The sequence below is a fragment of the Eleutherodactylus coqui genome, chromosome 1 (genome assembly GCF_035609145.1).
Source record: "Eleutherodactylus coqui strain aEleCoq1 chromosome 1, aEleCoq1.hap1, whole genome shotgun sequence".
Lineage (NCBI taxonomy): Eukaryota > Metazoa > Chordata > Amphibia > Anura > Eleutherodactylidae > Eleutherodactylus > Eleutherodactylus coqui.
This window is the reverse complement of record NC_089837.1, coordinates 249,527,871-249,543,890: the sequence shown is the minus strand read 5'-3', so window position 1 is coordinate 249,543,890 and position 16,020 is coordinate 249,527,871. Positions and strand designations below refer to the sequence as shown.

General features: G+C 44.0%; 1 protein-coding gene across 3 annotated transcripts in view; it reads right to left on the bottom strand.

The window, feature by feature from the left end:
- The window catches only part of HACE1 (HECT domain and ankyrin repeat containing E3 ubiquitin protein ligase 1), a 104,873-nt gene that overhangs the window by 39,889 nt on the left and 48,964 nt on the right, over positions 1-16,020 (bottom strand). For all 3 annotated transcript variants that reach the window (XM_066608072.1, XM_066608080.1, XM_066608088.1), the window contains 2 exons: positions 15,377-15,445; positions 13,557-13,644 (listed from right to left, as the gene is read on the bottom strand). In XM_066608072.1, coding sequence (XP_066464169.1) covers positions 13,557-13,644; positions 15,377-15,445 — 157 coding nt within the window. The remainder of the gene's footprint in view (positions 1-13,556; positions 13,645-15,376; positions 15,446-16,020) is intronic.

The window sequence follows — 16,020 nt, the reverse complement described above, 5'->3', positions numbered from 1 at the left end:
AAGGTCAGCTAACCTAGGTCTGTGGTCAGGTCGAAGGCTCAAGCTAAAAACCAACGGCAAGATGTTGTCTTATTAGAGTTTTGCAAATTTTGCAGAACACGATCAATATAATTTTTATTACTTAACCCCTTTGTGACTGCCAATAAACCTTTTTACAGTGGCCATTAATGGGCTTTAAACCTGCACATATGCCTTTTTACGAAGGTGCAGGTTTAAACAAGTATGGTTGTCCTGCGTCAGAAATAGCAGGGGTTCAGCTGTTTAAGAAAAAACAGGCTTCTGCTATAACAGCCAGGAGCAGAATAACGTCCATTCCTGATCATTTAATCCCTTCTTAGCTGCGATCAACAGCAATCACTGCACGTAAAAGGGACCCCCCCCCCTGTCAACCATCAGCACCCTGCATTACAATTGTGGGGTGCCGATGGACTCGCATGGCAGCCGGAGGCCTAGCAAAGGCCTACATGTCTCACATGTAAGTGACCCATACCTTGTATTAGATAATTTAACCCCTTAGGCTACCCTCACACAGGGATTTAGATCAACATTTGATAGCGTTTTATAGCATTTTAGAATGGCGTTTTAGACAACGCACCCGATCATTGCAATGGGTGATGTGGTGCGTTAAAAAAGCGCTGAATGCACAAAAATAAAAAAGGCGGAATTCGTTTTAGCGCGAGTTAGAAATGCTTGGCTAAACCACTTGTCTAAGAAGCCCCACTGAAAACAATGCAGGTTCAGTACAGTGCTGTTTGAGAATTAGGCTGCCTGTTCACGGGCATTGCGCTTTACCGCCGCGGATTTCTGCCGCGATTTTCTGCGATGAACCTATTATAATAGGTTAATCTCGAAAAATCGCGTCATGCTGCGATTTTTATACGTGAGCGAAAAATTGTGGCGGACTTCTGTTTGTGTACATCGGTCTGCGCTTTCCATAGTTATCTTACGGAAAGCATTCATTGCGTTACCCGCGTGCGGATTATTGCTGTGGATAACGCAGTGAAATATTGCCTGTCGACAGGAGACCTTAATGACCAACTCATTTTTCAGTTTTTTTTTCATCGTCGCATTCCAGGAGCCACAAGTTTTAACATTTTCCGTCAACATGGCCATATGGGACTTGTTTTTTGTGGGACAAGTTGTATTTTTTAATGACCTCATTTTTGGGTGCATATAATGTATTGCATAACTTTTTTTTTTTTTTTGTGTGTGAAATTGTAGAAAAGAAAATTCATTTGTTTTCTGGATTTCATTTTTAGGGAGTACAGTAAAATGCAAAATAAATAGTGTGACAACATTCTTCCCTAGGTCAGCACGATTCCAGAGACACCAGCTTCATACGTTTCTTTCAAGTTTTGCCATTTTTGTACCCCAAAAAAAGCTTTTTTTTTTTTTTAAAGATTTGCTTTTGTGTTGCCGCATTCCAAGAGCCATAACATTTTTATTTTTCCATCCACTGAGCTCTATGAGGGCTTGTTTTTTGCGGGATGAAATTTTTTTAACAGCGTTCACCTTGCAGGGTAAATGATATGTTAAAAATAATTCCCCAAGCCGATGCACACCGGTAGGAGTTTCCATTGACTCCTATGGGAGCAGGAGTTAATGGAAACTTCTGCGCTGGGAATAGATTCCCCGTTGCTTACAGCAGGGCATTTAAAAAGTGCTGGCCAGAAGCACCTTTTAAATGTCCCGCTGTTAACTCCTGTCGGCGATGAGGGGACTCCCATAGGTTCCTGTTAATCCTCGTGGGGACTGACAGGACTTTACAACGGGACATTTGAAAGGTGCTTGTGGGCAGCACCTTCTAAATGTCCTGCTGTAAGCAGCAGGGTATTCCTACTGCCCCCCTGCTGGGCAATTCCCCAGCAGTGGGGGGGAGCAGTAGGGGACTCCCTCTACCACTCTTTCCAAAGGAATTCCCTATAGCGGGAGAGAGGGGGGAGGGGGGGTATCAGGGGTTTGCCCAGAGCTTCCCCCAAGAGCGTGGGAGGAAGGGGCAGGGCTAGAGAGAATCCCCATAGCAAACTATGAAAGGGTGAGGCTAGGGGTGGGACAGAGACCTCTAGCCCTGCCCCCTCTACCAAGCCCCACCATCTCTCTGCGCTATGGGGATATCCCTCAGGATTTCCTCATAACAGAGAGAGATAGGGCTGCTATGGGGGAGAGGGGTGGTTCCGCAGAGCAGGGACAGTGAGCGGAGCTATGAAGGGTTTCCCCATAGCCCCGCTCTGTCTCTCCATGCTATGGTGAAAGCCCCCATAGCTCTTACCTCTGCTCACTGCCCCTGCTCTGGGGAAATACTAAAGCACTGCGGGGTTTCTCTCTCTTCCTGCACATATGAAACTTTGCCTGTACACGAGTTTTATGCATATACGAGCAGCGCATTTCTTTTTGTCTGACCGAGGCCTAATGGTACCATTTGTTGAGCCTTGCAACAATTTGATTACTTTTTATTCTATTTTGTATTTTTTTTCATGGTGTGCACTATGCGGGTTAAATAATGTACTACCTTTTTTGTCTGGGTCATTGTGAATGCAGCAACACAACATGTGAGGCTTTTTTTTTTACATAGTAAAAGGAGGAATAGTGGGTTTATTTTTTACCTTTTTTTTTCTTTTTGTCCTATTAGGAGACTTCATTGTCACCATATTTTATCACTCTTCTAATACACTACCTTACTGCAGTATAGTAGTGCATTAGAACGCCCATGAACGTCAGCCCGAGGCTGAGCCTTATAGGCCAACATAGCTAGCAGACCCGGAGGCTATATTCAAGCCTCTGGGCACCATAGCAACCCATAGGGACCCCGCTATTGCATCGTGGGGGTCCGATGGGTGAGAGAGGGAGTCCCCTGCTCATGCATTCAATAAATATAATATTCAGATCCTTGCTGCAGACCTAGTGGTCCCATATATTTATCAGACTATATGGATTGAGAGCATGATCGAAAAACTAGACATGTTTCACCAGAAATAGCCAGGCTATAGCCCCAGCCAAGTTTTGGAAGGCACGTCAGGGGGGCCAAGTGTCTAGTTTTTATTTTGATAAATAGATGGAACCTCAATATTATTTTTTCCAGTGGATATTATTCTGCATTTGTTGTGCATGAGGCCTGTATTTTCATTTTGCCTATATTTTGAAAGGGTTTTTTAAAATAAATATAATAAATGTTATGTTTTCAAAGGGATGCAACCAATGAGTTAATTTTGCCTTTTGGGCACTTATTTTTCTGGCTTTGGAGTTAATATAAACAACTGTTATCCATGGGGTTGGTTTATGTTTTTTGTGCCATGTAACTGAGCCTGTCAGACCTTGCCACCAACAGAGTCTATTAAGCAGCTGTCATAGGCATAGTAAATTGTATTAAGTAATGCAGTATACCAAGCTAGCGATTGAATTATCACTTGAGAGACTTAAATGTAGTATTAAGAAAAGTTCAATAAAGTTTAATTTTAAAAATCCACTGTAAAAAGAAAAACATTTTTCTCCACAAAACAATAGAACTATTTTGTTATTTATCCTGCATGGTGAATGAAGTACTCAAAAATGGTATCAATGAAAACTACAACTCTTCCATGAAAAAACAAAACCTCGCATTGCCAGATTTTTGTGCTTACCATAAAATGTGTTTCTCATGTCGTTCACTAGGAGGTAGACACTAAGCAGAATAGCATTAGCTACTCGCACTAGCTATACCCTTCCTGCAGGCACCAAGCTATGTAGGAGCAGCCAAGTAGAATACAAAAAATAAAAGTTGATGTAACAACATGACAACCAAACCATTAAAAACTGTAGCTCATTGCAGCATTATGTGCACCTGCAAAGAGAACTATCCAACAAGAAGGAATATATGTAAAAATCCTAACAGATGGGTGGGTGCTGTGTCCCTTAATGAAAGAGACGAGAAAAAAGATTTTACGGTAAGCAGAAAGATCTTGTTTTCTCGCACATATCATTGGTCAGCACAGCTGAAAATCAGGAGAACGTTCCAGAGCAGTCCCTGGAGTGTGGGAAAAGTACCCGTCAGTTTATAACCATTTGTAAAACTCTCCAACTCAGGGGAGCATCCACGAATGCAAAAGTATGCACCCAGTAAAACTTTGAAAAGGTTATGCAAAGAGGTCCATATAGTGGCCTTAAGCAACCTGCATAGCGGAAGCCCCATTATGTACCTCCACAAGGCACCCACTGCCTGAGTAGAATGCGCCATAACACGGAATATAGGCGTTTTGCCCTTGGCACGATATGCCTCTACCACCACTGATAGAATCAAGCAAGAGATGACTACCTTGGAAGTCGCAAGGCCACATCTTGGGATATCAGGAATTATGGCCAGAGAGTCAGAGCGTCCCAAAGAGGCCGATTGAGAAAGGTAGTTCCGCAAGGCTTGCACTAGATCCAGTTTGTGATAAGCGCATTTTCTTGGAATAACTGTGGAGGGATGAAATGATAGCAAATCGATGTCTTGATTGTTGTGGAAAGCCAACACCACCTTAGAAAAGGAGATGACAGGTCACAGGACAACCTTCTACTGACAAAGGACTGTGAACGGAGTCTTTGCCGACAAAATTGCGATCAAAATGACCCCTACAATGAAGGCCACCTTCCAGGCCAACAGATGAGCTGGAACTTCACTTAACAGCTCGAAGGGATGAGACAGTAGCACATCCAGTATGAGATGAAGGCTCCAAGTAAAAACAGGGGAATGGAATAGAGGGGCGACGTGAACGACCCCTTGTAGAAAAGTACTGACAGCCAACTTTGAGACCAGTGGATCTTGTAAATGTATTGATAGTGCGTATATCTGACCCTTTAAGGAACAGGGGGATAAAAAGAAATTCATAGGATAGAAGTTGCATTGTTCGCAGCAGTGAAAGAAATTTTTCCAAATGTGATCATAAACCTGGGGGGAGGAAGGTTTCTTAGCCTTCATAATGGTTTGACTAAAAGGGTTCTACAAATCCACGGGCTCTCAAGACTGCGGCTTCAACCACCACAAAGTTAAACAAAGCGTAGACAAATTTGGGTGGAAGAGGGGTCCCTGTAAGAGAAGATCTTCTCGAAGAGGGAGGGGCCCCGGAGAGTCGACAAGCAGATAGATGAGGTCTGCGAACCAAGCCCTGTAGGGCCAATCTGGGGTGATGAGAATCACAGGAAGGCCTTCCATCTTGGTTTTCTTGAGAAGTTATGGGATTAGTGGGAAGAGGGAAAAGACATACAAAAATTGGAATTCTGTCCATGGAATTAATAGTGTTTCCACTGCTCAAGCTTGGGAGTTCTGATACCTTGCCACAAAGTTTGGCAGCTAGCGTTTGATTCTGGACGCCATGAAGTCAACACCCGGTTGGCCCCAGCTTTAAATAAATGCCTGAAAGACTTTGGGATGTAGTGCCCATTCTCCTAGGTCAAATGTCTCCCTGCTGAGGAAGTTGGCTATCTAGTTGTTTGCTCCCAGTATGTGGACTGCCAAGAGTGCTGGAAGGTGATCATCAGCCCAAGTCAAGATCTTTGCTATTTCCTCCACATTTTGGTGCTACAACTCCTGCCTTAATGCCTTATGCACAAGATGGCAGTTGCATGGTTATCTTGGACCCAAACTGGTAGCCCTGTCAGTTGGACCCAAATAGAGGAAGAAACTGGCCTGACTGCCAACCCCACTGCCTCAAAGAAAGTTTTGACTAGTGACTTGAGTTTCCTGTGATGAACGTTTTAAAAAGACAAAGTGTGAGCCATAGAGGGAGTGGTGTGTTTCGCCAAACGGGACACTCATGCATCTACTGCTGGTGAAGACGACCACTTTTTTTTTTACTAAGTTACTAAAATGATACATATTATCTAGACTCTTAGGTTTAGTGTTTATCGGAATGATTTCATTCCTTGTTCAATACATCATCGAACCCTTCATGAGGAGGGAACACCTTTGGAGAAAGCTTTGGATGTCTGAATGAAAAAGTTGCCACTGACATAGTAAGAGTCTGATCTAAAACTTTAAAGGAATCCCTTATGGTAACCATGAAGCTTTCCACCATAGTGGAAATTTAAGAGGCCCGTTTTAAATCCAGATCGGAATCAGAGTGGAAAATCTGAGAAATTACCCTCTGATCGACTAATGTCTCTGGAGGGAGATTTGCAATTGCAGTTCAGGAAGAACTGAACAAGATGGTGATGCAGGAGATCTAGATAATGGAGTGGAAAGGTCTAGTTCTCCTCAATGTCTACCATGGGCAGATTCCTGCGTTAATAAGAGGTTAACAATCACCTGTAATATGGAATATGCCCATTCTGGTTCAGCGCTTTGTATAGGCTGGGCAGAAGGGGGTGCCAGTTGTCGATTCTACAGCCGCCTGCCACAATAAAATGCAGTTAGAACAAAACAGTTCAAACTGGCTACATGTAAATTTAGTATTACAGCGAGATTTCGTGTAGTATGCGGCTCTGGCTGGCCCCTGTCTAGAGTTAGATATGGCACTAAAACAGCACTTGCAGAAATACTACAATACAGGCCTACTGTAAGGGGTACTGCAGGAGACGCAACAGCACAGGGAAGCTAGCCACTAATCAGAGCTTGCCCAGTCCAGAGCAGAGTTGGAGGTCAATGAACTGGTTTGGAGCTTCTCATAAGAGAAATTCTGAAATCATGTATGTGCGGTACTCCAAGTACCAGCAAACCCTAGTGAAGAAACTGAGGTTGGAGGACCTGGTGAAAAAATGTGGGGCAGACCTTGTTCAGCAGTCACCCAATATCCAATGGACACCCAGGAAGGAAGATGTGCTATGCAGGAATTGGTGGAGATCAGAGGAAGCCCTGTCTCCATCGTTCTTGCCAGCATAATGACCTACACCCCTCCCCAAGTGTGACCACACGTTGGGAGTGGCCTGACTAGGCCTATGCCAGGGAATAAATTTGTAGCGCTGGCTGGTGAAATGCCAATGAGGGGACAAGAGAAAGCAGCCAACGATGATGCGCCGCAAAAGTCACAGCTTCTAACGAAATTCCTGTAGGAGAGACCGCTTGTGGCACCCGGCAAACCACACCAGGCGTGATGAAAACCATAGCAGAGTCATGCACCCAACGTCCTGCACCCATCTGAGGGGAAAGATCTTGCAGGACACAAACAGCAGCAGCAGTCCCTCCCGAAGGAAACCTCCCAACCATAGAGGTACCAGTTCAGTCTGGATAGGGGTTGTAGAAGCCAAGAGAGGACAGAAAGGAGGGAGAGGTAAGGGGACAGGGAATACTCACTTCTTTGCAGGGTATATACTTCCCTCTTAGGAGAGGGAAGAAAATGGATTTGATAGTTCCAGCAATGTACACCCTTGTACTCGCCTATCTGTAGGAAGGAAGGGAGTGCTTTGTTAAAAAAAAGGGGGGGACACTATAGCTGGCAAGTCACATCCAAGTTAACGCTTGGATGTGCCTCCTTTTCTTTTGCGGTTAGAATAAACAACAAAATTAGCCCATCCTCAAAAGAAAAAAAGAGTTCAAGTTTATACAAGACATCATATGTACTGAGAAGGTACAGGTCCATAAAATGGAAGAATCTGTCTCAAAATGGCCACTAGATACAAAATGGAGCATTATAAGATGTAAATAAGCTTGTGTGTAGTGAAACAATAATTCAAGCAGAAATAGCTTTAGAGCATGAGATTCGGTGCAATGTCTAATGATGTGTCTCTTTTCTTTTTCATGAGAACCAAGTCTGGACACAGTTGTTATCAGAAAAAGGCGTCCCACACCTACATTCGCAGACTTGGACAAAGGAACTGACTGTACTACAGCCACCTGAATCACAGAGTGGATACAAGGGAGGACGATTACAGATATATTCTCACTACGCTGATTGCTGAACAATGCACGATTCTTGATGTTTTTCTAACCCAATAAGATTAACCCCATGACTAATGACGTATTTCTTTCCTGTACTAGAACTATACCAAGTCAATAAACGCTCAGAGTACGTACGCCTTAAGCAGAGTGAGCTATATACTTGCCGGGGCTCTCTCTACGTATCTGAGGAGAACTAGAAACCGACTCTGTGTGGTTCTTGGCCTCCGTGGTGCACCGGATACGAATTGATTTGGAACCCAAGGCTTGAAAGGTTAATGTGACCTAGCAGTCCTTAACAGTACTACAAAGTTACGTCATTTAAAAATCAAACTTGTCCCACAAAAAACAAGCCCTCATACGGCTATGTTGACAGAAAACTAATAACAGTTATGGCTCCTTCAATGCAATGTAAAAAAAATAAGGGTTTAAATTTTAACCTGGGGGACAAACATATAGAAGTGTCCAAGAAACAGCAGCCAGTCCTTAACTCATAAACATCCACCTTATGTAACAGAAACACAGCACTAGAACTAAGATTCTAACATAAATACAGGACCAGAACCAACCTTACTACATAAATATGATACTAGAAACCAAGCTTACTACATAGATACAGTAACGTGCTCACCCCTGTCAGAAGAATTGGCTTGGTACATCCACTATCGGTGTTAAAAAAAAAAAATGCAAAAAAAAATCCGTCCATCAAAGCCAGAATAGCATGAAGCTATCCTAAATTAGGCTCGAAGAAGGTGTCTGAAGTACACAGAAACGCGTTACCAACTCCCTCCATCAGCAGGTTTGTTATTTTTAACATGTATGTAAACTGTGGGGCTTTTTAGGCCTTCGTTGCTGAATAAAATATCTGTGAATATCCACATTATCGCTGGGAGCACCATTACTTATAATCGCCTATCAGAATTAGGGGGGATCTTGTTCAAGCCCCCTGTGAAGTAAGTCATCCCTTGTTATCACTCGTTTATTTACAACTTGCCCCCTGGAGCGCTGGGTTTTTTAATATATTTTTTGTTTGTTGCTTCTCTCCACACTTATTGGATTTGGAGTCCCCAGTGACGCTCTGGGGACTTTCATGGCAGCCCGCTCATGCCAGGTAAGTCTGCCTTTTGTCAGAGTGATTATTGCCTAGAGCAGTGGTGGAGAAGCTGTGACACGCGTGCCAGAGGCGGCACGCAGAGCCCTCCCTACTGGCACGCGCCCCATCGGCCGCTCACCACTTGTGAATACCAGCAGGGCCGCGGCTCCCCTGCCGGCATTCACAAACGGCACTGCTAGCCGCGCTGATCCCGGCACACACTGACTTTAGTGTGCAGCAGGAATCCCTCTCCCCCCTGCCCCGACGTCTCCTACTACTTGGTTCAGCCCGGAGGGGGGAGGCGTCCAGCAGCGTGTGTGGCACAGTGTGTGCTGGGAGCATATTAACACTTTCTTCCCCACTTCTGCAGCAATCAGCAATTCCCAGCAACCTGATTGGTTGTTTAGGTTGACTGATTCACCAAACAACCAATCAGGTTGCTGGGAATTACCTATTGAGGCAGAAGTGGGTAAGAAAAATTAATATGCATGCCGGGACCATCGGACCATCGCTGACCAGAAGAGAAGCTGAGCTTCCAGGAGGAGGAGGTATGTGGGTCTCGGGAGGGGCACTGGGGGGTGTGCCTACTGCACTGGGGGGCCGCTGGGGGGTGTGCCTACTGCACTGGGGGACCGCTGGGGGGTGTCACTACTGCACTGGGGGACCGCTGGGGGGTGTCACTACTGCACTGGGGGACCGCTGGGGGGTGTCACTACTGCACTGGGGGACCGCTGGGGGGTGTCACTACTGCACTGGGGGACCGCTGGGGGGTGTCACTACTGCACTGAAGGGCCGCTGGGGGGTGTCACTACTGCACTGAAGGGCCGCTGGGGGGTGTCACTACTGCACTGAGGGGACGCTGGGGGGTGTCACTACTGCACTGAAGGGCCGCTGGGGGGTGTCACTACTGCACTGAGGGGACGCTGGGGGGTGTCACTACTGCACTGAGGGGACGCTGGAGGGTGTCACTACTGCACTGGGGGGCCGCTGGAGGGTGTCACTACTGCACTGGGGGGCCGCTGGAGGGTGTCACTACTGCACTGGGGGGCCGCTGGAGGGTGTCACTACTGCACTGGGGGGTGTCCCTAATGCACTGGGGGCCGCTGGGGGGTCACTATTATCGCTGTTGGGGACACTATTACCGCTGGGGCCGCTGTGGGGTGGGGGTCACTATCACCGCTGGAGCCGCTGTGGGGTGGGGGTCACTATCACCGCTGGAGCCGCTGTGGGGTGGGGGTCACTATCACCGCTGGGGCCGCTGTGGGGGTCACTATTACCGCTGGGGCCGCTGTGATGTGGGGGTCACTATTTTCGCTGGGGCTGCTGTGTGGTGGGGGTCACTATTATCGCTGTGGGGGGGTCACTATTACCGCTGGGGCCGCTGTGGGGTGGGGGTCACCATTAACCCTGGGGCTGCTGGGGGGGTGTCACTATTACCGCTGGGGCTGCTGTGTGGTGGGGGTCACTATTATCGCTGTGGGGGGTCACTATTACCTCTGGGGCCGCTGTGATGTGGGCGTCATTATTACCGCTGGGGCTGCTGGGGGGGGTGTCACTATTACCGCTGGGGTATGTTTACATGTGGCGGAAATTGGCAGGGCTGTTTCAAAATAGACCGGGTGCAGAATTTGACTACTTTTTGGATGCGGAAATGCTGCAGAATTTTCCATAGAAATTTCCGCTGAGGACATTCTGCAGTATTTCCACATCCAAAAAGCAGTCAAAATCTGTACCCTGTCTATTTTGAAGCGGCCCGGCCCTTTTTAGAACAACGGGGGTACAATCATACGTCATGATAAGCCCCGCCCCCTGACATGTTGGCACTTTGCGATAGATAAGTGGGTTTTAGGTTGCAGTTTTGGCACTCGGTCTCTAAAAGGTTCGCCATCACTGGCCTAGAGTCTCATCCCAGGAGCTATGCCTTAGTTAAACTTTATACAATTACATATGTGCTGTTATGATGAATCCATAGATACCTTTGTTAGTTTACAGTTTTAGCATTGCTGAGATATCCCTGCACAATAGTGTCACAAGCCATATGTAAAGTAGCCCAAGACCGTCCGATGAGCGGTCCACCTTTGTCTGCAGTCCCAGCTCACTCACTTTCCATTGGTTAAAAAACTGTAGTTTCTGTCCTTTGTAATGTCTGCGTTTCACCGCAATGTGTGTGCGCCGCTCTGAGCGATCAGGCACATGTATGGCGACTGCTTCTCGGCTGCACTATGGATTCGTTATAACAGCGCACACGTAATCTATTTCTCTTAAATTAGGTGACAGACTTCCTTTAAGGACCAGAGAAAAAGACACTTGGGAAACTTGCATTTGATGGAACAGTTGAAAAGAATTAACAGCCCTGGTATGTCACATGACCCTAGTAAATCCATTTTAGAATAATAAAAAAGTTGCCCAAGTGAAAATGGTGGAGAAAAAGGCCATGAATTCACTAATTCTGCTTATGGAAATAGTAATGTGTGAGTGTAATCACCTTACTTATTTATGAATATTGGGACCAGAACATTAATCTTCTCACACCTGAGAAAATAACTATTTCACATATTCATTGGTGTAATTTGCCATTAATCAGTCTGATACATATTTATACCCAATCCGGGTTCTAATAAGATTCTACCAATTTCTAGCTAAATTCTTATAACTTGAGATGAGTGAAGCAGTGAAAAAACTTGCTTCACGGGTGTTTCATATCAAACAACTTTCCTATTAAAATTAGCTTTTAGTAGACAACGGAGGTGGAAAAAGGATCTGCATTTAAGTATTTCAATCTACATGTCAAAAGTTTTGCTCATCACTTTGATGCATATAGCATGGTATGGCTTTTATAATAGCGCTATCACTTTCAAAATTACATCAGCTAACTGATTATTTCACACATCAAAATCGATAAAGTTTGGACAGCCAGAAGTAATCATAACTGATTCACCGTTTCCTGTAAGAACTAAGCTAAAGGAACTGAACTTTGCATGCAGTAACTACAGTTACAGAGCAGCATCACTTCACTGAGAATTATTAATATAAAGTGTGGAGAAAAATGGGACTAAAACCAAACCTTTATTTAGACTATTTAAAATATATAAATCCAACACTCACAAAAGTGTTATCCAAAGCCATATATGCTATACAAAGGAAAGCCAGCACGATTTTTGGCACTGGCTACCTTTCATCATCTTGCACTATATCTCCAGCTTCTTTTGTTTCACTAATGTAAAGGAAGCAAGTATCTACATAAATCTAATGCTGGAAAACAGGTAGTGCTATACATGACGCTATTTTAACCCATTTACTGCCCCTAAAAACTGCTAGGGTACAGCATTAATCCTTTCCAATCCACTGTCTGACGTCTGAAGATATTATGATTTAAGGCTGCACAGCTCCGATGTTGGAAGACGTCCATTGGGGTTCTCTTACTGTATATTGCCAGCCTCTCTGCTGTCGGAGCCTATCCAATGTGTCACCTCATGCAGTACTGGCTTTAGCCAGCATATAGCGCCATTGTATAACAGCAGAAAAAGACTAAGCCCCCTAGGAAAACCAGGATACAAATTGGATTGGAAAGGGTTAATACTTCTAAGCTTCATCCAAACTCAAAAAGTAACCATTCATATAAAATCTAGCAAGCCTACGTGTTTCCATCTATTTTCAAGATCTCGTCAGGGCGTAGACTTTGATATCCAAGAATTCAGTTTTATTGCTTTAAATCAATATAGCTAAATGATATGTAGTTCTGGCATTGATGGTAGCCATGCGGCACCCGTGGACACACAGATTGAATAGTTATACACAGGCCTCCCATTCGAGGCCTGCCATTCCCTAGCCAATCCCCAGCTGTCAATTGTCCACAGGCTATTGGTCTGGATGTCCTAGAAGCTTGGCTTCACTGGAGACTGTGTATCGCACAACCCAATCAGAGCACACCATATCACTCATGACATTGGGGCAGTTCATCGGCCAACTGCTTTGAATTGTTGTCGTTTTCCCTGGAAGTCATAACTGATTCACTTTTGCTGTAGTTACAGTTTCAGAGCAGTTGAAGAAAAACACTACATAGGCTGCCTGCAGACGGCAGGGACGGATCCCGCTGCGAGAATTCTCCCAGCGGGATGCGGACCTGTGCCCCTGCAGAGACCTGCGGCTTACCTGCTCCAGACGTCTCCTCTCTGCGCTGTGTGCTGGCTAGCTGTCGCATGCGCAGAGTGGAGCCCGCCCGTCCCTGCTGACATTTCTGTGCGGACCTCTGCAAGACCCGCACAGAAATAGAACACGCCACAATTTGTTTTCTGCGCTTGTTTTCACGCGGACAAATCGCAGCTGTGTGCATAGGTTTGCGTTTTGTAATGCAATCCTATGGCAGCGGACACGGGCGGAAACTCTGCGGAAAATCCCACCGTGGAATTTCCGCCCGTATGCAGGGGGGGCCACACGCTAGCCATGTACACTTCATTAATGTAGAAGTCTATGCTGTAATATGCTGCATATATAACATAGAGAGACATAAAAGCAGCCAATCACAACAGTGGTCAAGTTAAATAGCATATGTCCCCAGTAAAAGTCATGGTGTTAGGTAACGATCCCTTAAACTTAAAAAAAAAAATGCCGGAATTTGTGAAAATAAACTATACTAACCTGAGCTTTTATGATATGCATAAATCTTGACATCAGTTCAGGGCACTCCAACAAAAAATGAAAGTGATCAAATATGATTATAGGATTTCTGCAGAGTAAAGAAAATAATCGTTTGAATTTCCTAAAATGCAACATGTCACTTGATTAAGCCAGCAGGGCAGGCTGCATAGCTTTGCAGTCACAACCCTGATGACCCTATTCCTGTTTTTTTGACCCACATTCACCTCCCCTTGCCCAGATGGGCTCTTCTTAGTACTGGTTCGCAGTGCTCTTAATGTGTCAAGTTGGTGGTTAACACCAATCAATGTTAATGAGTGGTGTTGTACATGAATGAGAGCATGACAACACCCATTGACAGTGAGCGGTGGGGACCACCCACTTAACACATTGAGAATGCCAGGAGTGGAACCGAAAAAGAGCCCATCCAGGAGAAGGAAGCCAAGTGTGAGAGAAAAACAAAAAGGGTGATAGAGTTAGCAGAGCTATGCAGATAGCCCTGCTGGGCTTATCCCAAGACAGGTCCTCTTTAATTTATAAAGGGTCATTTTCACTATTCAGTCTCATTTAAGCATTAACTTTACACAATTATATTACACTGAAAGCCCCTGTGGTATAGTAAAGAGCAACAGCCATTAAGATAGCTCTAAACAGGAAATAATAGAAAACGTGGATCGTTATATGTTGCTTTCTTCACATCTTTAGCTCTGGATAACAGTCTAAATAATGTCTAAGGAGGAGCTTGTGAATCTGATCATGGCACAAAGGGTTGGGGGAAATTCATTCAGGAAATAGTCGAGAATGGTTCCCCTCACCGTTGTGTGATCCATTTCTCATTTTGATCTAAAAAGACAAAAAGGAAGGACAGCTCTCCCAAACACATCGTGAAAAAGGGCCAAGATGGAAAAGTTAAGCTATACTGTACTGGACCAAGAAGCAGTGGCGTATGTGTTTTACTGCATGATTGGAAGGAGTACAATAACCTAAATATCTGGCAGAAGAGTTGTGTTGTTAAAACATTTGTGGTGAGATTTCTTAAGACTAGTGAAGCTGCAGCCCAACAGAAGTGTAACTGGTGTCTCATAAAGCTTTGTATGTTCCCCAGATTTTGTACAAAATATGTCTTGAACTGTACAAATCCAGCAGTTCTCTTGTGTGGTCTCTATTGCCTCTTAGTAAAGTCTTCTGAGCAGAGCCTCACTCCTCTTATATGAGCTAATTAATTTGCCACATGCACCTCCTCGGGGTGCATTCACATGAGCAAGAACATTATGCGAGATTTGTGCATTGCAAGATGCACAAATCTGCATGAAAATACGACCCTTTATTTGCAATTAGTTTATTTATTTTGGCGATTTTTCTTTCGTAGTGATGCTGTGATACAAAAAAAATCACAGCTTGTTCTATTTTTGGGGGAGTCTCATGCGATAACAAAGTTAAACATGCAGATGTGCGGTCTCCCACAAATCGCACAGGGACGGATGCTCCTGTCCATGGTAATGTACCCTTAATTGTAAAGTGTAGTGAAATATGTCGACCCCATATAAGATTATCATCATAATATGTTTTTACTGTAGAATAACTCGAGTACACAAAATCTGCAGGACTTAAATCACACAAAATAGCACACAATACAATTCAAGTCACAAGCCAATATCTGCATGCCTGCAATCATTAACTAGTTGTCATCTTACAGTTTCAAAGATGCATGTTATAAACAGTATTTATTACATAAAGACCAGACAATAGCAAATATATTAGTAGACTAAAATTAAACAAAATCTACGTCACATTCCTTTTAAACAGACACTAATAAAACCTACCGTGTAACAAAACATTTTAGAACATCATCGTGTTTGCAGACAAATTCAATAAATCTTGGAGAAGTCATCCTAGAGAAGACAATATATCAGTAATTAGAACTTGCCACATAAGAACAGCAGATCTATTTTAAATAGAACTACATATAGAAAGCTAAAATTGAATAGCCACCTTTTATGACCCTAGCACTTTTTAGTTGCAAAATTTTGTGCAAATCAATTTTTTTAAATATATCTTTTCAAAAAAGATACGTCAAAGTAACCTAATCAATTTCTAGGAGTAGATAAATTTTAGACCGGACTTGGATAAGATTGCAAATGTTGTGTATCTAATTTCTCTAAAGTATTAATACTGTGCCACATAAATAATAATGCTGCGACTTAAAATATAAGTGGGTTCATGGCTCAAAAAAAGTCGGTGATTATAATCGTTAGTTAATAATTGACAGACACAAATTTGATCACTGCTACTCTGTTCTTTTAACAATTTTTTTATTAATGACTTTATAGAGTATTATCTAGAGAGAATCCATGAACATCTGCAAATAATATTTACCGTAACTCTATAAAGTAATCAATAGAGAAGTGGATAATATTATATAATATATGTAATATTACAGATAGATTGGGCTTGGTAGAGAAATGGC